This window comes from Monopterus albus, unplaced genomic scaffold, assembly GCF_001952655.1.
Source record: "Monopterus albus unplaced genomic scaffold, M_albus_1.0 scaffold134.1, whole genome shotgun sequence".
Classification (NCBI taxonomy): Eukaryota; Metazoa; Chordata; class Actinopteri; order Synbranchiformes; family Synbranchidae; genus Monopterus; species Monopterus albus.
The window spans coordinates 142263-166755 of NW_018128014.1; the positions used below are offsets into that span (position 1 = coordinate 142263).

General features: G+C 42.7%; 1 protein-coding gene across 9 annotated transcripts in view; it reads right to left on the minus strand.

Annotated features, from left to right (window-relative positions):
- Positions 1-1518: 1518 nt before the first annotated feature.
- The window catches only part of arhgap32b (Rho GTPase activating protein 32b), a 115276-nt gene continuing 92301 nt past the window's right edge, over positions 1519-24493 (minus strand). For all 9 annotated transcript variants that reach the window (XM_020613502.1, XM_020613504.1, XM_020613503.1 and 6 more), the window contains 12 exons: positions 16997-17146; positions 14385-14487; positions 12930-13074; positions 12293-12375; positions 11869-11976; positions 11434-11579; positions 11134-11335; positions 10568-10713; positions 10399-10473; positions 8096-8920; positions 7092-7762; positions 1519-5586 (listed from right to left, as the gene is read on the minus strand). In XM_020613502.1, coding sequence (XP_020469158.1) covers positions 3334-5586; positions 7092-7762; positions 8096-8920; positions 10399-10473; positions 10568-10713; positions 11134-11335; positions 11434-11579; positions 11869-11976; positions 12293-12375; positions 12930-13074; positions 14385-14487; positions 16997-17146 — 4907 coding nt within the window. In that variant the 3' untranslated portion in view covers positions 1519-3333. The remainder of the gene's footprint in view (positions 5587-7091; positions 7763-8095; positions 8921-10398; positions 10474-10567; positions 10714-11133; positions 11336-11433; positions 11580-11868; positions 11977-12292; positions 12376-12929; positions 13075-14384; positions 14488-16996; positions 17147-24493) is intronic.

Below are 24493 nucleotides of genomic sequence, written 5' to 3' on the forward strand. Positions count from 1 at the left end.
CCAGGAGCTGCTGATACAGTTCTACAGAGGAATCATCGAGTCTGTTCTCTGCACCTCCATCACTGTGTGGTTTGACTCAGCAACCAAACAGGACAAGTACAGACTTCAGCAGACAGTCAGGACCGCAGAAAAGGTAATTGTGTGAGCTTGCCCTCCATGGAAGACCTGTACATCACATGGGTCAAAAGGAGGGCAGAGAGGATCACTACAGACCCCTCACACCCCGGACACAATCTGTTTGAACTCCTCCCCTCTGGACGGCGCTACAGGTCACTGCACTAAGACAACCAGGCACAGGGACAGTTTCTTCCCCCAGGCTGTCACTCTGATGAACACTTAACCCACGACAGTATGACTGGACAATAACCCTCAGTGCAACACCTGTAAATATACCTCGTACAGATTATACAGACTCGTACAGGTCTCTAGTTCTTAAGTACTCTGTTTTTATTCCTATTTATCTCATTTCAATGAACATTTCTTTGTTGTCTGCATTGTTCACTGTCTGTTTATACTGCTTATTCTGCATTGTTTGCACTTTGTTGCTTGTAAATACTGCTTATTTTGTTATATTACACAGCCTTATGCTGGTTTACTGTTTGCACATTGAGAGCCACTGTACCAGAGTCAAATTCCTTGTGTGTTCAACCCACCTGGCCAATAAAGCTGATTCTGATTCAGAACAGTGAACCAACTTTTTACCCTTGTGAGTCTACTGGGGAGGTCATGGGGGTATGTTAATCCAGTCTACAAGTGCTTTGTAGACTTGAAGAATGCCTATTGTGAAAGCATTTAGTCGGAGCATAACAATACCCCTTGAGTTACTGAGGAAGTCTGGCATACTGGAGCCATTGTTATGAGCCATCTGTTCCTTATTTAACCAGAGTTAGAGCTGTATCCTTATTTTCAGCAAGAAGTCAAACATGTTCCCAGTGAGTGATGGCTTCCCCTAGGGTTGCACGTTGTCTACAATCCTGTTAATGATCTTTATGGACAGGATCTCAAGGGGCAGGCAGTGGAGAAGAGTGCAGAGTTCGGACATATGAAGAGAGCTCAAAGTAGAGTCACTGCTTCTTTGCATCAAAAGCATGTAGTTGAGGTGGATCAGGCATCTATTTAGCCTCTTGGGTGCCTCCCATTGGAGGTTTTCTGGGCATGTCCAACCAGTAGGAGGCCCTGGGGACCTGGAACATACTGGAGGGATTATAAGTCCCATGCAGGTAGCCTGGTAATGCATCAGGGTACCCCACAAGGTTAACAATGGATGAATGGGTAGGCTGGAGTTTTACCTCCCTGTTCACCCTTTAAAATACTTTATCTTATTATTGATTACCTTATTATTATTACCTTATTAAAACACTAAGGAAAGTAAGCATATGCAGTTGGAACATTAGTTCAGTCCTGTAGCATAATTTGTACACATTTTCTAGTTCATGTATGCGATTTAAGCATAGATGCTGTAATCACTTTAATGATTTTTTTATTGCACAAAAGAACAAAACCAATCAATTGTCAAATCAAACCCTAACCCTCTCCCAACCCTCAAGAGTATTAAAAATTCTACTGCTCTTTCTGCCTATGTTAATGTGATTTTTTTTTTTATTATTCTTATGAAATTTTCTAAACATTTGCAAGGCCCCCTATTGGCCTCATTTAAAAAAGTCCTAATTTAGCCTCTCTTTTTGGAAATATAGCATATGTAGATCTGCCAGTCACACCATTTCATCACAGCACAGATTTAAAATTTTGTCCTTCCAGAAACTGTTGACCCAAACTAAGCAGAGGTGTAACGGAAACATAATGCAACACAATAAAAAGACATGGATTACAGCTATTCCTGAATAGTTTTATGTCATATCTAACTTTAGATACCTCTAATTTGAGACAAGAGTATTTTCACATTCAAGTACACGGTGCCTTAATTCAATGCCCCATCTGGAAAGGCAGAGGCTTACATAAGGCAAGAGGAGCAAAACCTGCAAGCAATATAGAAGTCAAACATTTACAGAATACAACCTGGATTTAGACATATGGTATTCATCCATTATGAATAACCAAAATGGCATGTAGTACAATACCATATGAATGTGCTATATATTGATTTCCAGCCTTAAAAAATGGCCTCATATCTTTAAAAAAAAAATCCCTCCCTATTCATTTTAAATTAAGAACCAGTGAGGTGATACAAAACTAAATAACCCCTGTAGTTCACTCATCAATCCTGAACTATCAAGAATCACCAAAGGTGATCTTGAATCAAAGTATCACAATCTTTGTGTAGTATGACAATGGGCTTGTATGACAATGAGCCTGTAAAATGTTAATTCTGTAGGAACAAAATGTAAGGCTCATAAAGTTGTTTTTTTGCACAAAGCTGCTGCAACTGTTATCACACTGTCTGAAAGCTTTCAGCTTTGTTCAGTAAGTCAATTTCATCAGAGTAATGCGAATGTGATGGGGAAAAACAAAATAAAAAATAACCTCTTACACATGAGCCTACACATCTAAAGCCACAACTGGCATTCATCCATTTTCCTCTCCTTATCCCATTATGTGCAACAACTGTGCCAAATCATTTGGTCCCTCCTCCACTAAAGAACAGACAAGTACCAAAACATTCCATTAGAAGTCACCGAAATCTGTTTATATTAAAGTTACAGAAAATGGCACAGTCACAGAGAAAGTAAGACACTGATAACCAATATATTAACTAAAACTAACCCATTGCAGCTTGTTATCAGACCTCACACTTAGTTGGATTCTTCAAGACAAACACAGACACACTGTACCACCTACTTGCATACATATTAGCAGAGGGAGGGCATGATGATCGATGTTTCCTCCTTCAGTAACTTGTGCTGTAACATCCAGAAAGAACGCAACAAATAGTGAAGTACACAGAACTATTCTGTAAGAGAAAGAGTGCATGCATTTCTAAAATGCAAACCTTAATCCCAGTTGATGCTATACCCAGCGCCACACCTAAAAAAACAAACAAAAAACTAAAAATCCCTTTTTACTTGTGATTCTAGTCATATATATATATATATAGTATATATATTTAATATTTTTGCGGTTCCTGTTAAAAGTACTTTCTGTCTTTCTTATCATACATTTATGACTGTCTACTGTCTCAATCACAATAATATGACCTCTTGGACAATGATTTCAGGTACATTCAGGACTTTCTGTAAAAAGTCTCAAGTCTTATCTTTACAATTCATTAAAAATACAGAGGAGCAAAAATATTGATGATATGACAGTCCACTGTCCTGCAGAGGCTGCTCAACCATAGCTCAGTAGAGTCTTTCTTCAACACAGATAAAGCTCATTTCACAACTCTCCCCCAGTGCTTCCTTCTGTATGTATCTCTGTTTCTGGCCTCTGTGTGGCGAGGTCAGTCTGAATAAAGGCTCCCTGGCCCAGTGCTGTAGAGTATGCTCTAGTACTGTGGCTCACTGTGAATCCTGGGGTGGGACAGGAGCTGGAGCCTCCACGTTTTTGGACAGGTGCCTGAGGTTGAGGTACTGGGTGGTAATCGTCCAAGTTATCATAGTGGGACTGCACTGTTTTAGTGCTCTGTTTCTGATATGAGTAGTCTCTGTCCAAGTCAGGTTTGCCCTGGCTGTAGTGCTGCTGTTCCCGGATGCTGTGTGATCGCTCTGGTTTGGACCGGGTGAGCTGTTCACTGGGAGCTGATGGCTGGTCATCTGTACCTTGGTAGCCACTTGATGTTTTCACTTTAGTCAGGTGGTGGTCAGAATCAGGGCACTCATACCGTGGTTGCAAGCTCCTCTTGTTGGGATAGTCCTGTTGCCAGTGTTTAGACCTGCTGCCATCTCCACCCAACTGGTCATCACCAGTCTTGTACTTGGCCTCATGTCGGCCACTCTCCTGCTGATGGAAGACACTGTGGCTCAGAGTAGCAGGAAGGGAGTGAAAAGATTGGCATTTTTTGGAACTGCTTTGCTTGGCAGGTCCGTCCGTTTTGTCACTCACTACACTGCCCTGGCCATGCTTGTCAGTCTCCATGTACATCAAGACATCAGGGTCTGACACCATGTGTCTGGTGAGGTAGCGCCCATCTTTGCTCTCAGCTGCAACCAGCACAGCTTTGCCTGGGTCAGATTTACTACGCAGGTGTAAGGTTTCATAACCTGATATATCCGCTGGTGCAAACAAACCAACATTGTCATACTGAGAGAGGACAGGGCCTTTAATCTTCTGTCTAGCCCTGCTCTCCCTGCGGATAGAATGCATGTGGAGTCTTTCAGACTCTTCAGGGTCCCAAGCAAGGTAAGCAGCAGCTTCTCTGTTCCCATGGCTAGGTGGCATGTCCCTGCTCACAAAGCAGTGCTCCTTGCCAGGTGGGAGAACATGGCGTGTGACGTAGTGGTACCCGGTTGCCTTTCCACCTGGTCGGCCAGCTACAGCTCCCGGATCTCGGCTGCCATAGGAGTGGCAGTGCCGGACTCGGATGGTGCCGTAAGGGTCAATGTCATAGTAAGGTGCCTCTAAAGGGCCTGAACCAGAGTAAGGACTATAGCGATACTGAACCCGTCCATTCTCAAAGTAAGGCTGCAGCTGAGTGACATGGTAGTCAGCTTGTGAGGACTGCTGATAGGCTTTGCACTGAAACACAGGCCGGTGGTAGAAGAACATATCATCATCTGGAGGAACCTCAGTCCTTTGGATTGGCACTGAGCGGATAGTGGAAGGAACGTGGAGTGAGTGTACTCTACGGATGGTGGGATAGCCATGGGTTCTATCATGGTTATAACCCTGATGCCCTGGACCTGGAGACATATATACACTCCGGGGACTTCCTCTGGACTTTATGGAGTGGTGGTAGGACCTGGGGCCTAAAGTGCTGTATCTGTCTACACGGGCACTGTAAGGTATCTGAGGCTCAGACTTGGACACGTAGGAGAGGTGTGGGGGGATGCTGTCTGGCCGGTAGTGGTGAGGCATGGACTGTGGGCCCAAAGGAAGAGGCCTCTGGTGATAGTATGCAGCTCCTGAAGGTTCAATTAAAACTGGTTCTCCTTTAGGATGGTACAGATAGGCTGAATGGTGTGTGGAAGATTTACGAGGAGAAAGAGGGTTGTGAGGCAAAACATCCTCCAAATGGTCAGGGCCTGGGCCCTCATCCAGAATATGATAAGATGCTTCATTTTGGCTGAGTGCTGCAGTGGCCAGTTTGCTTTCAATAGTGCGGACAGGAGGGGCTGGAGCTGGAGGTTTGGGTCCATAGGCGTCGTGGTGCTTTGCAGACTCTGTAGGCTGTACCGGCTTAATGGCCTCCCAAGGCTTCTCAACAGACTCAACAGAGGTGGGGGCCACTCTTGCACTGGCTTTTGAGAGCATTTGAGATTGGGGTTGCACTTGTTTGTGAGACTGCATGTGCGACTGTGGATGGGTCTGAGGTTGAGGCTGTGTTGAAAGATGAGGTTGTATCTGAGCCTGGCTTTGCTGCTGATGTTGGGGCAGTGATACCGCTGGCTTTTTGGGCTTTTGAGCTGTCAGAGGTGGCTGTTCTGATGGTTTTGGAAGGAATGGGGGCAGGGTGGTGTCTGCTGGTTTGACCTGAGAAAAACATAAGACAACCTCTTATTTTATGAGGAAATTTTCTAAGCAACACAAGGAGCATCGCTGCAGAGGCAAAAGACACCTAACCCCCCACACACTTCAGTTAGATGCTGTCCAGTGCTACTAGACTGATTACACTGGTCTACAACCAATGTTTCAGAAACAAAAGAATCAATCTTTGCTAATTCTGCATCACTGGAAATGAAAATGACATCTAAAATGGTTGACTGGCTCTGGTATGCAAGATATGGCAAGGGCAATGTATGAATTTTGCTTGAAAATGAACTTTGAACTCTGAAGTTTGTCAAATTACAGAAGGAATGATCTGTGAGCAAAAACCAGAAACTGTAACCCAAACTCCAGGTGGAGCTAATGTTAAAACTATTTGCTTTTGATACAACAAAATTCTTAGGTGAAACATTAGGCTGCTTGTGTTTCAGGCAGTAAAAGCCATTTTTCATTTAAGCAAGGGACTTTTTACATTCATACCTTAGCTCAACACATCAGGCGCTTTGTTGTATGCAGTATCTTTCTTTAAGTCAAAAGGTATCTTTATCTTTACTTGTCAGTCATATTTTTACATGGCTGCATAAAACATAAATGGCTAAATGTCTTAAAAACTAAAAACAATCAGCTCTTTTAAAGATCATACATAAGTTCAGCACCTCTAAATCCATAAAGATGAGCAAATTTCAATTCAGAAGCTGAAAATCTTTTTGAAAACTGTAGACCAGTGTTACTGGACAAATGACCCTACAGCAGCAGCATGTCATGTATTCTTAATGTTTGTTGTTTAACATGACTGAAATTTTTTACACTTCTCCTTTTCCTACTGATAGTGGTACCTTTTGATTAAGGATTTGTTGGATTTAAAATAAAAGAAAACACTATTAAAAAGCTTTGCAGAGTTAAGAGGACTAAAACATACTGTAACTCAAAATATACTGCTCAAAAAATAAAAGGAACACAGCATAAGACATCCTAGATCTGAATGAATGAAATATTCTTATTAAATACCTTGTTCATTACATAGTCGAATGTCTTATTTTCCTTGTGTTCCCTTTATTTTTTTGAGCAGTGTATATTAAAAACATTAGTAACACTAACAGCTAACACAAGATTAAAAGGCCAAAAAATAAATCCAAAGAGGATATCAAAACATCAAGTAAACAACACATATGACTTCATGGCAAACATACTGACACACGATATTCTTAGTGTTTCCAGTTTTATTGCTAAGCTAAACTTATTACAACAAAGGGACATTAGTGGTATTGATTGACTCGTACTGTAGCTCCATTCAAGAAAGTTATTAAGTGTATTTTCCAAAATGTGGAACTCCTTTCTCCTTTACAGATAATTCAGTCACATTATGCTGCATATACAGTATAAACTCAGTCAGTCCATTTGGATCATGCTTGCGGCGGCCCAGTGTCAGAATATAATGACTCTCTAGTGTCTTATAAGTACCAATCATATAATTAAAATAATATGACACTTACCTCAGGAGCAAGCTGTGGTAAGACTTCAGTGTCTTTATAGCTGCCAGTGGGGGTGGTTGCTGGAGTGGCACTGCAAGAGCTAGTATGAACTTGGACCTGTCTTGCAACAGGCTGCTGCTTTTCTGGACTTTTCCTGGTTGAAAAAATAGGACTGCTTGAACTGGAGAGTGGGGGACACTTATAAAGAGGAGTGTCTCGTTGGGTGGCATCTGTGTCCGGCTGTGTTCTAGATGGACTTGTTGAGGACTTGACACTGTTTGATGGCTTGGTAATCGTGCTGGTTAACTCAAGTGGCTTCTGTTTGACTGGAGGACTGGAAGTGGAAGGATAAGATGAGGCTGTGGTGACAATTGGCGCAATGCTTTTTGGTGGTGGAGAACATGCTTGTCTAACACTGTCCTTGGAAGAAGTCTGGAAATGTGGGGCCAGTGTATGTGGGAAATCTTGGAAGTCAGAGGCCTCCTGTGAATGCAAAGGGGACACTGGTGTCTGAGGCTCAGAGGCCTGGGACTGAGGCTGTATGGAGGTCTGCTTAGAAGACTCTTTGAGAGTCAGGGCCAACATGTGGGCAGCATTTTTAGGAGCAGGAGGAGGTGGAGGGGCAGAGGGGGGAGTTGTAGAGCTGAGGGAATGAGGGGCGATGTCCTTTGAAGAGTTCAGAACTACGACTCCTAACAGGGACAAAGAAACACAAGACATATATAGATGAATGAATATGCAACATAGCCATAGGCAAAGTAAAAAAAGTGCTAGCAGGCAGCAACTTTTAAGGAGCTTCAAGAACTGGAAAGAGGGGAAAAGTTTCTGAGAATTGTGCTTAGGAATCGTGGATTTATTGAAGGATGAAATCCATGCAAACCTGGGAATCTAAACCTAGGGAAGGACATTTATATACTTAATTACATCTTTTACCACCTTATCTTTAATCTCCACAGTGTAAATTAAAAAGTGACATCAGAAACATGGCAAATACTACACTTAAAAAAGGTAATTCCTGCTCTAACCTTGGTGGTCTTGGCTGCTGGCAGCTGTTGTCTCCTGTATGCTGTCCTCTCCCTTCAGCTCTCGACTGTCCATGCTGTCAAAAGCTGCCAGCTTTAAGTGCAGCTCCATGTGGAATGCTTCACTTAGTGTCGGCTCGGCTGCCCTCAGCAGCACACTGCCCATCAAGGGAGGAGTGTCCTTGGGTATTAAAGGAGAAAATGATGGTTGTGGAGAAAGAAGCTGTCCAGTTATATTCTTGTCAGGAATCTCTGCAGAGAAATGCTCTGAAGTGGAAAAAGGTGTCAAATGAGTGGCCTTTCCACATTTAAGAGGGGACACAGCCTGTGTGGGTTTATCAGTGAAAGAATAGGAAGTGGTCAGTTTCTTGCTTTCTATGTTCTCTCCAGCAGCCAGGTTGACAACAAGGGGGTAGTCCAAGCCACCCGTGAAGGAGACAGAGGTGAGGTCGGAGCCATTGGTCTTGCCACATATGGTGCCAGGGCTCCTCTTTAATGTGGAACCCTCAGCCCCAGCTGTTGAGTCATCGAGGGGGAAGGCGTAAGAGGTGTTGGGGAGACTGCACTGGAAAGACATGGGATCAAAGTCCAAGGAGGCCATTCCAATGTCTGGTGGGCTGAGGTCCACATCTTCACTTGCTGAGCGGGGAGGCGAGATGAGAGCAGGCACACAGATGGGTCCATCATCTCCATCACTGTCTTCTGTGGCATCCACATTGTCATAGGAGTTGCAGTGCTGCCGGCTATCCAGTAACTCACCATTAAAGGAGGCTGACAGTGCATCGCTGCTGGAGCGCGGCCTTCGTGGACGATACACCTTGGACTCTCCTGAAGAAGGAGAAAACCATAATCAGAAAGAAGGAACTTTAAAAGATACACGCACACATGCACACATCCTTCTGCCAGGTGCAATCACAAATTCTCCAAAAATGGACTGGACAGAATTATTGACACCTTTCCAAAATCATCAGAAATAGTTGTATATCAAACATGTGATGCTCCTTTAATTTGTAATGAAACTCACCTGTAGCAACCAACAGGTTGCTGGCAACATAGAAATCACACTGGCAACCAGTTAAAATGGAGCAAGGTCGATTCAACCTTTGTGTCATGTGGACCACACTGAGCATGGAGAAAAGAAAGAAGAGCAGAATTGGCTGAGGATTTGAGAACCACAACAGTGGAAAAGCCTGGACAGTCTCAAGGCTCCAAGTCCATCTCCAGAGATCTGGTTGTTCCTGTGTCCACTGTGAACAACATTGTCAAGACGTTTCCAGCCCATGGAGCTGTAGCTAATCTCCATGGATATGGACAAAAGAGAAAAACAGATGACAGACTGCAATGAAGAATTGTTCCAATGGTGGATAAAGAACCTTGATCAACTTCCAAACAGATTCAAGCTGACCTGCAGGCACAGGGTGCAACAGTGTCAGCTCACACTATCTGTCACCATCTGAATGACAAGGGACACTTTGGTAGGAGACCCAGGGGACCCACTGCTGACACAGGAACATAAAAACACCAGTTTGCCAAAACTGACCTGAGGAAGTCACAGTCCTTCTGGGAGAATGTCCTGTGGACAGATGAGACTGAAACAGAGCTTTTTGGTCGAGTACATCATTCTACTGTTTTCAGAAAATGAACTGAGGCCTTCAAAGAACACGGTCCATACAGTCAAACACTGTGGAGGTTCACTGAGGTTTTGGGGTTGCTTTGCTGCTTCAGGCCCTGGATGTCCTGACTGTGTGTGTGGCATTATGACATCTGAAGACGAATTCTGGGGCCCAGTGTCAGAAAGTTGTGTCTCTGTCAGAGGTCATGGGCCTTACAGCAGGACAATGACCCAAAGCAGACTTCACAAAAGTAGAGAGGAGGAAGAAACTCACTGATGGTTACAGGAAGTGACTGATTTCAGTTATTTTGTCCAAAGGGTGGGCTACCGAATATTAAGTTGATGGTGTCAGTAATTCTGTCCAGTCCATGTTTGGAGTTCTGTGTGGAATGGATCAGATTTGTTGCTCCAATGCAAACATAAGAAACAAATATGAGAATAACAAAGAATTTGTGACTGCAACTATTTTCTGGGAGAAGTGGTGTGTTATCTGACAGAATATAAATGCATACACACACAAATGCTAGTAGTCACACTGAACAACCAACTGACAAAATTCTTAGTTAGGTATAGCCCCATAGCAGACTATGTATGTCAGCAGGTTACAGTGGCACAACATGCTATAGGCAGCATAGACTGATTGATTAAACTCATTATGCTGAGTCAAAGTGAGCTGGGTGACACAAATGATTACCTTCAACATTGTGCAGGGAACTCAGTGATTCCTCACTTTTGGCTGATCTTAATGTTGCTGTGTCTCCTCTGCCTCCTGAAACATGTTGATTACAGGCATCAGTATTCAGCTTTTAGTCAGTCAAATTATTAAAGACTGTCTTCATTTCACTTGAGGAGGAAGGACTCACCAGCGAGAGTTATAGCCTTTAGTTCATTAGGCTCACTGGGATTGCGGTGCAGCTTACGCTTGGACATGGAAGAAGACTTGCCCAGGTTGAAGAAAGAACGCCAACTACCTACAGGAGACTTCTTGGATTTAATAGGAGGCCTCTTCCTATGATTAAAAAATAATGGTGGACAAGCAGGGACAGAACAGTTAGTATCACTAACCCACGCAGAAATCTCAAAGACAGATCCTTGGGGATAGGGACAAAATAAACACTTTGTGCATATTAATATATTTTTAATGTTCCACATAGGTAAAAAACAGATCATCTTCTTTTTTAAGATACTGTATGGGCCAAAGGCTGAAACTGGAGTCAGCCAAGGGTCCAGCCTGCAGTCTTAACCAGCAACCAGCAGAGAGAGACACATTTCAGCATTACTATTGAAGTCCAACTAACATTAACACATTTGCAATAAACTCTACAACCTGCTTTCAAAATGTCTCTGTGTCTACATTCACGTTTTATTGACTGGTCTTCTTAATATTCTTCATCATCAAATGACATAACAGCAGGTGGAGTTAACAAACCTTTCAGTGGGAAACTCGATGACTGTATGGAACTTGCCCTGCAGGGCAGCAGGACCTTCGCCCACCTCGATGTACTTGCTGTCTTCAGTGACTGGAGAGTTGATCTGAGCCTGTGTCCTGGCCTGGGCCTCCTCCAGACTCAGAAGTTTGGTGGAAGGCGATGAAACCAGTAGGGACTTGGGCCTTGACAGCGAGTTGTGACCTGGTGACACATTGTTAGATGGTAAAGTAGAAGGAATAGTGGATAGTGGAATAATTGTTTATCGGGGGGGTCCTCCTCTTGTTGATGTCTGTAAGTACCTGCTCCCTCTCGTATTAGCGAGCTGAGTTTCGTGCTAAAGAGAACATCCACATGGTTGAGGATGAACTCCACCACCACCGACTGGATTCTAACTTCCATGAAGGCTGCTGTGCCACTGAAGCACGCAGATTCAATCTGTTTTGACCTGAGACAACCACAGAAAAACAGCAGTGAGAAGGGAAGAAGTTAGTTTTATTTAACAGAATCAGCTTAAAAATCAACAAATTCAGGATACTGAATCAAACTGTGTGAGGGGTCCATCCCATTATGTTTAAATGGCTAGATTTACAGTCACTGGGATGGGATGTACTCAGCTATAAAACATCTTTTAAATTTGTAAATACCTAGTAAATTAGGCGATTTACAGTTTAGTCACCACAGTAAAAAAAAAACATGCATTTAAAGATCATTCTACAGAGCAGGATAGCATTCACCTCAGCAGGTTGGGTGCCCAGACGATGGCTAGGTTCTTGCTGTGCATGTTGGTGATATAGCTGAATGTTGCCAAGCGGGAGAGGTGTCTCATGAGAAACTCCAGAGTCCTAGGAATCAAATATTCATTTGTTCAGATTTAATTGGGTCCCACTAGTGATGCGCACCCTAATGGGCGTGATAGAGCTACTTCTTCAGAACATCAATGTGCTTTCACTATGTGCTCAAATCAACATGGAATTCCACTCTGAAATTTCCATTTATATGTTTTTACAAAGGTTGAGAAATTTTGTTCATCAGCACCAATATAAAGGTCAGCTGGGCTATTCTACACAGTGTGGCATTGCAGAAAACCCATTATCAGACACATAAGATGACATCAATTCCTGGGCCTACCAATGAGGGGCAGTGTACCTCCACACTGACCTGTAATGTGGCGGAGGAAGCTGCTGGATGACATCATGGATTTTGATGACTCGTTCTTCATCTGTTGCTGCTGATACAGCTTCCTTCAGAGTCCAAACAAAGCAAGAGATGGTGAGATAAGGAGAGGGAGATAAAGAATCGGATGTACCGGGGTACCAGCATTAAGCATATTCACTTCTCATCCTGGCTTCATAATGCAAATGCAAGGGGACATCAGTCTGCAATCAGCCAACCCTCCTCAACCCCATGCTGCCATAACAACCAGCAAACATTTACTCCATCCTCAGAGGCTCTCTCGTGCTTGGAGAAAGTTTTTATTCCAAGTCACACAGAGAGCAGTTTGCTGCATTTGTATTGACAGGGTGTGTCAATCACACACTGCTATAATCTTAGGACTGTCAGTGACTCATACAGCAACAAAGTTAAAGAGTTCCTCCAAAATACTGTCCTTCCTATAGAAGGACAGTAAATTCCTTCAAGCACAATTTTGAAATCAACACTTCCAGTCACAATCAGTGTACTCTGGGGCATCTGTAAGCACAGCCTATAAAGTCCAATGCCGTAACAGTTATCAGACTTGTATCCACACATCAGTGTCAGATATTGGTATGTGAAGTCCTGATAGGGTTTTGCTTACAGAGAATTTCTCGTAGAGCTGGTAGGTGAGCAGCGGGTTGGGCAGCTCTCTGAAATAGAGCTTACACAGTGAGCCAACACAGTGGATGTCCTGGATATAAATGTCTTTGGTCAGGTCAGGGATCTGCTCCGAGTCAAACTCGTGCCTGATGAAAGAGAAAGAGGGCAAGGACAGACATCATTAAAACATCAACCGCTGTAGTTTGATGGATAGATGAAAAAACCTAACTACATTTCACTAGTGTTTTAGAACAATAAAATGATTTGTGCCTACACAGCCCTTCAAAAATGTGTTCACATTTGGTTAAAAGTTACGTTTAATAACAATCCAATCCCAGGCTGCTCAGGACCAGTGTAATGTGTCATAAATGACATCAATGTCAATGTAATTTATTTACAATTCTATAATAAATTAGAAAATAACCAAATACAATGAAATTGGTCTTTACATCTTCCTGAAGAAAATCATTGGAAATGTGGCCTACATTTCTATATGCTCTAACAATAAAGCCTAAAGTAAGACTAACTAGGTGCTAGTTTAGCACTTATTGGCATTCTGTGAAGTTTATACAAGTAACACTAACAAATGCAGGAGATCTAGAAAGCATGTCAACACTTCTAACAAACTATTCATTCTAAAATCTGGATTTTGACAGCTGAACAATCAAAGGGCAACGTTTAGAGAGATTTTAGAGGGATATGACAGTGAAATTAGAAATGACCTCACATGTTGTCATTTCCACATAAGCAGGCTCAGTCATACCCTAACCTGTTTCCGCTGTCAGAACCTAACGAGCGGTACACCCTGTACTTCCCATAGCCATTACCTGGCATGTGGTCCATTCTGCTTTGCTTTTCCACTGTGTTTAAATGTGGGTAGCTGAACAGAGGGCACCAGTCACTTATGTACTGGTAATGCTAGTTGAGGTATGAAGACAATGACATTTATGGGAGACAGCTCTGTGAGTACCCACAACGTGAATTTAGTACCGACTCCTGAGGGAAGCAAACATTTAGTTTCAGGAACACACCTCCAAGACAAACAGAACACGGGATGAGCGTTACATGGCTCATCATGTTTCACGTATGATTAAAAAAAACCCTCATGTAAACACTAAATCACCTTTATAAACTTCACAGCAACCAGAACATAAATATACTCTGCTAACATGCCCACAACACATTCTGTATGTTGACTTTTACTATGTACAACTGTTGTAAAATCTTGGATCACCACAGTTCTTGTCTTGATATGACAACACTGGCTAGTAAAAACTGTTGATGAGGAATGACTGTTACACTCAAAGTCATGTTTTCGTTTCTTTTACAGTTGGAATTCATCTTATGTGATTTGTGATCTCCTCCTGTAGCACAGTACATTTCTGTGCAAGCAGCACACACCCTTGAATCAAATCCTGCACCCAACTGTATTCACTGGTCAGTCTGTGTCTCCTACCGCAATTTCTGGATATTGGAGGCGATTCCAGAGAGGCGGTAGATGCCGTCCACCACCCCGTGTTTCTCAATGAATTCGGTGCAGCTCTTGAGGACTTGGGGCACTGTGAACAGAAAACAGTGTGTCATCACACTGCAAGTCTTTTTAGTCAATATCTGTCCAGTCTTAGGGTGGCTTTCCTTTTTGTAGGAAACCCTACAAAGTGTATGTACAGTGAGTCAGGCTTAAGATCAGGGGCCGTTTGGACAGAAGGCTGCAGGCTCAGAAGGAATACTGAATAATTTTTGGAACGAAATCACTTTTCAAGTTGAGGGTGGAAACGTTTGAACATTGTAAAGTGGAAATGAATACATCCTGAAGAGCTTCAAAATTACTGTATTCGTTTATTGTGCTGTTGGTTGCCATTTTCCCTATCTTCTACATCACTGCAGTTTTTCAGGTGAAGGAAATACAGACATAATGTCTTATTGTTTGTGAGTGCGGGGACCAATCACATAGGCTCTGTTTCACGGGACAGTGTCAGTGAATGTGTGTTAAAGATGTGAGGACACAAAAAGACCTCAGAAAAACACAGGGCTCCTCCGTTCTCCTCCAGTAACCATGAATCACAGAGACATGTTATTTATCTGTGGGTATGTGTGCATATGGAAGATAAGGATGGTGGGTATGTGTCTAAGGAGGTTTCCAGGCCTCCCACAACTCACACATCATTCAGACGATGACACAGAGTGGGACACATGCTGAAGCAGCTGTTTTGATGAATTCCATACAAAGCCAAAGAGATAAGGTTAGATTTGAGGAAACTAGCTGTCCAACAGAGGAGAGGGCAGGAATGGTGAATAAGTCCTCTCCAAGTTCTTCACATAGGAACATTTTGTTATCAGGTGCCCTTATCACAAAGATACGCAATGTGTTTGCATGTGGAATAAGGTTTGGACATGAAACAAGAATTCAGCTACTCAAAACATAAACATTCAAAACAGCAACTTCTGGTGAATTTAATGCTCTGAAAGGCATTTTTAAAAGCTCAAACTGAGTTAAATGCAGGAAGAAATGAAAATCTTTTGACACTGACTACAGATGATGACAGCAGCTGATTTATGTGCTGTGATCTACAGTGCAGTAGCAGGGTTCACAGGAAAACACAAACGGACAATAAAACCAGAGATTTTTAAGTTTATGATGGTCGGCAGTCGCCTCCTCTGACAGACGAAGAGGCTCTGTGGAATGTGGATGTTATCTAGTCTCAAAGCACTTGTCTTAAATTGGCTACCATACCGTACCGCGTGGAGGAGCCTTGTGTCTTTTTGTATTTTACCAAAAGAAATTAATCAGTTAATAAAATTCTGTGCTCTAAAGGTGCAATTTTGTCAAGAAAGCACGGTAGCAAGCAAACGATTTGTGGGGGCAGCTCTCCATCAGCCCTGTGTAGGCAGATCACACGGTCTCTGGTCAGGACACTGACAAAGGACCTACCCAAGGTTTTACATGTGGTGAAAACAACATTTATGTCATAGGGCAGATGCTTGTGGCTTCATGTATTCACATCCCCCCTCAGTTTTTTGTAGGAGTAGCTGGTAACTGCACTGCAAAACATGACTGTACATTCCTGTCCGAACTGCCTACACACCTGGATTTGTCTATATAGCCACAGAGGTTTTGTAATCTACTCACAAACTATAAATCATCACTATTGGAAGTGTTTCTTGTGTGACAGTGTGGCTTGTCTGACTGTGATACAGAACACCTTAGGCCGTGTTCACACAGACTTCACTCTGCGTGGAAAACCACAGCCCTTCTCATTCATTTGACTGGGGGAAGTGAAATCAAGTTATTGATTAAGGCTCAGCAGCAGAGTGCCATCATTACACTGGATGGGAGCTAATGTTACAGTATCATCAGGGCATCATTATCCATTCACATCAGCTCACCTGCCAGACACCAAACTCCCGGGGGCTCTGAAAATCAAAATGGCTGCAGAGGACAAATGCAGGTACAGACTTTAGTCCAGCAACGATCTTCACTGCAACCAGAATGAGGCAGCAGAGCTGGTGTTTACATACAGTGTGTGGTGAATATTTGCTTTAACAAGGTCTGAGGAAATTCAAGTGAAATTCATTAGCTCAGAAATTTGAATGGAGAAGGCAGCAGGTGTGTTTGCAGTGCGTCAATTTTTGCCAATGAAATTATAAATAAACGCTGAACTCTGGCCAACAGATGCCACTGGTATAAATGAATTTGAGCCTAAAGGATCATGGTGCTGGAGAACCTGGTCAGGCTGGTATTCATTAGTAACCAGGGGGACTAATTCTTGTGTGGATGCAGTCGCTTCCTTGAGCGTTGTCAGGTTTTCATAAACCCAAATAAGCTTTAGATGTGCTGGTGGACAATTTTTTACCTTGAAGTTTAGGAGGAGGACAATCTGAGTTTGTTTTAAGCAGCGAAAACAGATGAAATCAAAGTCTAGGTTTAATGTAACCCTGCTGCAAATAAAGGCCTGGTTCTCAATATGTAAATCAAGGTCCTGAGAATTTATGGCATTAAGAAAAAAGCAGAAATAGACCCAGGAAGTACCACTACTCTCAGCTGTGTGAGCTTCGTGAGTTTCTCACCATCATGTCCTGAGTTAAGGAGGTGTTCACCCAGGTCACAGCCAAACACCCTCTCCCGGAGGATGCCCCTCTGCTTCAGCTTCTGCTTGGTGGGCCTGGACTTCATGAAGGAGCGTAAGAAGGTGATCAGCTTTCCGTGCTTCTTAGACACTGAGAAACGATAGAAGGAAGGAAAGGCAAATCTTACACCCCTTACACAAATGTTTACTACACTACGGTAAGTGTGGGTTTGACGCAGGCTCAGCTTTCACACAAGCTCTGTCCATGCAATAAAATGAAACCCCATAAAAGCCGCTCAAGGTCGGCGTATTGTGCATTTCAGCTTCATTCTGATGCAAACCCTTTCTTTATGCATGTGTAGTTCCCTTGAAGGGAAAGCTTCGTTCTTAAATACCACCTCCCAGGCAACTACAAAGGAATCCTCCACATCCAATACCAGTATCCTCCATTCCTCTTCCAAGACAAAAAAAGGAGCAGACCTACTTGAAAAACCTGACCTGCAGTGTTCAGATACTATGTCTGGGAAAGGGCCATAAGCTTCTTAAACTACACACCTGTGGTTTTCTCTGCATTACAGTGATGTGGACAGGCTGTCAAATGAATCAAACAATCTGCATTTGTTGGAGAGAGGAATAATAAACTGTCCTCCCTGAAAATCACCCAGTCATCCACTGGACAGATGACAGGAGCAGCGTTTTCCACTCTGGGGTTACTTTACTAGACTCGGCTGTGCAGATGAAATGAACTCACAAAAGCAGCAATTTTCCTTTAACTGAGCTGTCAGTTCAGTTTAAGCCATCCATCTGTCTTGGTTAAACAGACACAGGCCATAATATTTTCAGATCTGAAACAACATCACAGTTATGCTAAACAGTTTAAAGCCAACATTTTTCACTGAGTATCACAAGGCATCTAATGTGCTATTTCAATCAAATGATTGACTGGAAGGCAACCAACGTGTTGCAGAAAAATACTGCTGCTCTCTGGAGATTACTGAACAAAATAGGTGAATTGCAGGGTTAAGAACCAATTCTTTCACCATTCTAACACAAATAAACCTCTCTCCGACAACTCTTATATCGACATCAGTTGCCTTTTCTTTTCTGATTTGCAAACTTTAACTACACTATAAACCTAAGTCTGAAACAATGGCTCCCAATCCTCTCAGCCTTTTTCTCGGTTCTCTTGCGAGTGTGCCAGTGGTCCAACCTCAGCTCCCATCACTGCTCCAGTGAAGACATTCCCATTCTCATCTTTTCTGGTTGCCTGCCTTTGATCCTCTGTGGACACTTACAGTGCTGGTCTTCACATTTTGACCATCAACTCTTCTGCCACTAATCTTCAGCAGTAATAAAAAATGTGAAGCGCTCAGCAGCCACAAGGCCCACACTCCTACCAAGCAACATTCGCTTGAGGTTTACTACTGAGAACAGTATTAAAAACCTACATTACCTATTCAACATCTGACCTGATCATTGTGTTCTTTCAGCCACACGACATCTGGAACTTCACTAAATCTCTCAAAACAGAGTGAACACAACAACCTCTCTGGTCTGAGATGCTCTGGGCTAAAGTGGAAAAACTACTGGCTCACATCAACTTTTACTTTTATTCCAGCGCACATTCCTTTATCTGATTATGAACACAGTCACAATCCCAACCTTTCTCATGTATTTCACAGACCTGATATCATATTCATTTGACCTGCTCCAGACTTCAGACCAAAACAAACAAAGTTGCACTTTGAGGAAGAATACATTTATGATTCAATCAGATAAATAGTCTTTAGAGAAGCAGTTTGTCACCAAGCTGAGCCCTGCTTTGGAATTGAAAGTAGGCCACTGCTTCTCCACAAACAAAACCAGCTGAGCTCAAGAACGCTAAAGCCGAAAAAGATAATACTAGGGCTGATCAATTAATTGGTTTCCAATCAGTATCACGATTTAACTGAACGCAATTTTCAAACTGCAAAAATTGTGATTGAAAGTATTTTTAAAACGTGGCTTGAAACACTACAAATTCTAAACAACCTGCCCTGCTCTGTGAAACCTGCAGAGTAAATGAGAGAGTGGAGCAAGGAAGACGCAGCAATAAGTTTCACGTTGGTGCTACTAGCCGTCCTGAACATAGCTACACCAGTCAGCAAGTCCAAGCAAACGACCAAGAGACAACAGTGTCTAAGCAGAACAGTAGGTTCTGTTGGTCGTCTGGACCTACTTTGGTTTTTAGACCACACCCTGTACGGCAGGAATGTGCTGAACGTGCCTGGCTAAGGTAGCGACAATGCGAGACAACACCAGAGGTTTCTTCCAGCATTAAATTAACACAACAGTCGCCACCTGTCCCTTATAATAATAAGGGCTCATCCGCTCTTTACACCTTTGTCCCGTATTGGATCAATATGGCAGACACACTCACGGAATCAAAACAGGATGCAATTTGTCATTTTTAATGTTTACACTTATTGTCCACCGTGGCAAAAACATCATAATACTAAGTAAAACAAGACAGGCTCTGTCATCCTTACGCATGTAAAGGAGTACAGCCCGCTGGCTGTTCCCCTCTCCTCTGTCTCTCTGCACTGACTGTTGGCTCACAATTAGATTACTTTCCAAAATTATTCAGCCCTAAAGAATACCATAAAATATCTTACTCACTGCTCTTTTTAGTGGCTTTAGCAATTTTTAGTGATGACACTAAGCTTAATTTAACTAAGAGACATGTATCCTGAAGCACATATGCTGTTAGCAATATTATTCAAATCCCAAAATAGCCACAGTGTGAGATTTGAGCCTCTTTCCCAGAGACCATCATGTAAAAATTAATGAGAGGCTGCCTGTTTTGCATGCTAAATATACACTATGGAGATCAACTGCATACACTAGACTGGGATCAAAGTAATGAGGTGATGGGAATGTAAAGTTATTTTGTAAGTGAATTCATTTTACAGTTTCTCGCTGTGTTGGCAGAATACTAATAAAAGTGACGGTGCATAAAACACTGTGACACTCATTACTTTGTTTGTTCATTCAAATCAAACATGATTTTCATCTCACACACACACACACACACACATACATGCTTGCATGGAGACACGCACGCACACACCTCCAGTGTCTCAAAATAAACAATCCCTGACAGACTGGTTTATATCCAGCTCATTCTCCAAGTAAATATATAATGTTTGGAACATTTTAATGAAGCAGCACAATCAGTTCTGATCCAACAGCTGGCTTCTGATCCACAAACAAGACCCAAGCCTTCATTTCAGGGAGAAGTGTAGCTACAGTTCCCCTCTCAAAGAGAAATTCCTTTTGTGCTGCTGTACCCTCACACAAAACTGCTGAGGCAGCTTTGTTTAGTCACTGTCAAAAAGGGCTTTCAGTATCCAACACTGTAACTGTGTTGGCTTACACGGACACGTCACTTCTATTTAGAAACCCAGAATGACTGGAAGATGTGAGGAAGAGGAGTCCAATGACAAGCTTGTCTCTGCTGAAGACAGACAGAGGCTCCCATCTCCTTACTGTCAAAGCAGATGTCAGCCTGAGGCCCAGCAGCTCTTCAAGCATGCATAGCACCGAAACTGCCTCTGACACACTCACTGCTGAAACACAGCTGGGTAAAGGCTTTTCACTTAGGAAGAGTGGGGCTGAGAGAGGTTTAAAAATTGCTTTCTTTTAGTTGATTTGATTGTTTAAAAAAAAAAAACAACCTCACAATTAATAATAATAATAATAATAATGCTTTCTATGACATAAATTACAGGCATTATGGCTGAAAGGTGCTCCAATGATTTAGTATTATACTTTCAAATTTGGAAGTCTTGCAAAGAACACATTTAAAACACATTATGGTCAAATTTGAAGCAACAGAGGCCAGGATATTCTGACGTTTAACCACTGGAATGGGTCAACCCTCTCCCCAAAAATGGTCCTACATTTAAGCACTATCCTACTACAGCTAGGCAAATGAGAGCCAGTAGCTCATGTGAGGCATTTGCATATGCAACAACCAGAAACCAGGCAGGACAAAGTTAAACAGAGAAGGATTATTAGCGCCTGAGAAACATTGACAGGTTTCAGTTACAGCCCTTAACTGACTGTGTGTCCAACTTCATGGCAACACCACAGTGTAATCCTAAAGCTGTGACAAGAGCCAATGAGCAGACTCTATCCAGAGACATTTGATACAACTACTAGGCGTGACCAAGGGGGACTCACAACACTCATTTACTTCAGCCAGCACTCTGTGGCGACACAGCAGTCACTCACACACATGTAGGCGCTGGAGCGGGAAACTCAAACTGCCCTCCTCTTTTGCTGGTGTAGTTTCAGGAAATCATTCTGTGATGGGGTTGGATATAATTACATTATGTGTCTCAGAAATCTACATGCTGTGAGAACAAGGAGTGTGACCTGTGGATTTTCTAAATAGATTCAATGACTTTTTACTGTGGTGGGTCTTGCAAATTAAAACCAAGTCTAATCAAGGAATATTAACAAGTATGACAGTCACAGGAGGGAATCATTTGAGTGTGACAATGTCTCCTTCCCCCCCCCAAATTTACAACTTTTCAATACTACTGTAACCATTTAGTGTCCAAAGACAAACTAGATAATGAAGAAACAGAGTACAAAATCCTGTAAAATATATTTTTTCCTCCAATTAATCCAGCCAGACATACTGTATGTGAGTGAGTTTTCCATGATAATTTCTTTTACAGTCATTTAAGGGACTCAACAAGACAACGTTACTGTTGGAATGACTTTGTCAATGCTATCAATGGGAAAAAGGACATTTGCCCACTGACAGAGGACCATTACTAATCAAACTAATAGAACGTAGGAGACACTGTGTTTACAACCTTTAACACATCTGGGTGGCCATACAGAATGTAAACAACAGAACCTGCCTAAATGCAGCCATGAGTGACAGTGAATTCTGTTTGGAAATAAGAGTCTAAGGGCAGAGAGAAACTGAGCCAACATGAAAGAACTAGTAACAATGAAGGCCGACCTCTGCATTGCCTCGTTGGTTTTGTCTGGATCGGTCGGGCTGATAAACTGATACTTGCAACACACCACACAGGCTACAGCCAGTGGCCAACTAGCATGTCCGTTCTGTGCCTGACTGACAGAAATAACTCCCCCTACCAGGAGGTGGCAGGTGTACTCGCCATTCAGAAAGGGAAAGGTGAAGAGCTAGACTGTGAAAGTATAAGCCATAAACAAAGCACCTCTTGTTCAAAACAAGAGTTCAACACTTCTAACCGAAAATATGCGATATGAAGTTGCAAATGCTGCTGTTTTCTGCCCTTGGTCGTTTGGTTGTGGAAGAAGAAAGGAGTTTGTAGAGGTGAAAAACAAGGTGAAAGTACACTAAATAGATGAAATCATGGATACTACAGCAACAGGCTGAAGGGGCTTTCCTGAACCATTCTCTTCCTGTGCATTGATTTGCTAAGCTCAGCAGCCAACCGGAGTGGTCTCCCTCACACCGATGACGCCGATTCAACACGTCAAATCGGCCAAAGTCACCAACAGGGGCCAGCTAGTACCAACAATGTGGGGCACACTGGGAAGACGAGCCCCAACAGACGCTCACCAACAGCCTGATGGTGGCCAACAGCTCGGTGCGTCTCTGCCCTTAAGTGTGCAGTGACAGTAGGAACAGAATGCCTTATTGTTCTGTCTCTCAATGCACCACTGAATCCAGCTACTGTTGAGGGAGGAGAGATGTCTGCTGGGACCTGCGTGGTCTCATCCAAAATATTTGCACCAAATGGTACACTAACTCTACACCACATCAAATAAATAAATAAATAAATAAATAAATAAATAAAAAATCACTGACATGAGCCGTTTTTAAACCACTGAGCCACAAATGAGTATCCTCCATGGCCACAGTTTTTTATAAATTCAGATATGAAATCACAAACAAAATGTAATTGTTTTCAATTTTTAATAACTGAAACCTGACCACCTTTCACTGCCTTATACTGTCAGAACACGTTTGGCTTCATTTTTTGAGTCAATCTATTGGCTGTACAGTTGTGCTTATGTAGATACCTCACATTGTGTTAATGATATATTTCATGTTTTTCTTGCTAAATAAACAAGTTATTCCAAACTGCATTTCAAGTCTATGCATATTTTTCTTTAACATTCTATTGAATTCTAATATAGATGGACATTATAATTACTATTTCAGTGGGGGAAAGGTGAATTATTACTATTAATAAATAACTATTAATGTTATTTAAAAATGCTTAAAAATGTTTGATCTGAAGCCATATGTGCAGAGTAATTTTCCCACACTTCTTTAAGACCTACAAAGAAATCCAATTCCATCAGTGAAAAGTGCAGCCTCCTCAGTGTTTATTATTCTGAATATCCATGTAGAACAAAGGTGTCTTTCCATCAGGCGTGTGAAGCTGAGCTCTGACAAGCTGCTCCTGAGCATGGTTGTGTCTCCACCGCACTGTAAAATATACAGTTTTGCTTCCACATCTTGATCATGTGAGTGTGGTGAGAGCCGACAATTAACTAATGGTGTCGCTGTTGTGTTGCTAGCTTGCAACATGGAGCCCTTTTTGTTAATGTATTATTCTAACCCCTCATCAGAAGACTAAGTGAGAGACTCCATTTTCAAATCTTGCTGCAATGAAATAACAAATAAAAAGTGAATGCTTAATGTGTAATATCTTTCCCCCAGTGCAACATTTCAGCCAATCACAATCACAAAGCCAGCTCTGTTTAAGGCGCAGGTCGGCCCCGCTCTGCACCGAAGCAGGGCCAGCTGAACCCAAATCAGCACAATTACCCCCTGCTGCTAGGAACAGATGGAAATAGAGGCCAACCCGTGCCCGCCCCGGCTTGGCACGATTAAAGTGGGCTGACACATGCTGATGGAAAAACACCATAAGGTTAGCGGCTAAGATAGGCAATTGCCTGATGCTGCTAAAGGCCTGAAATGTACTATGTTTTAACCAAAAAACTACCAAATCACTTTCTCATTCTGAGACATATGAAACCTACTCTGCAATAACTTCATAATGTACTCAAAGCATCTCATTTATCACTCAACACATTACAGGTACAGTAAAAGGGCTATTCCATTTCTAAATGCACCACTGTGACTTCACTGATTACAGCTCCGCCTTCAACAGAGTTGTCCCCCACACTGGGTCTGCACCCCACCCTCTGTGACTGGATCCTGAACTTTCTGACTGGCAGGCCCCAGACTAGGACTTCAGCCAGCATTGTTACAAACATTGGCACCCCACAGGGATGTGTCCTCAGTCCCATCCTCTACACTGTTCACCCATGACTGTGTCGCCTCCCACAAAGACATCATCCTGAAGTTCGCGGACAACACTGCAGTGATAGGTCGCATCACTGGCAGGGACGAAGCAGCCTACAGGAGGGAGGTGGCCGGTCTGGTGTCATGGTGCAAGGACAATAATCTCAGCCTCAACACGGACAAGACGAAGGA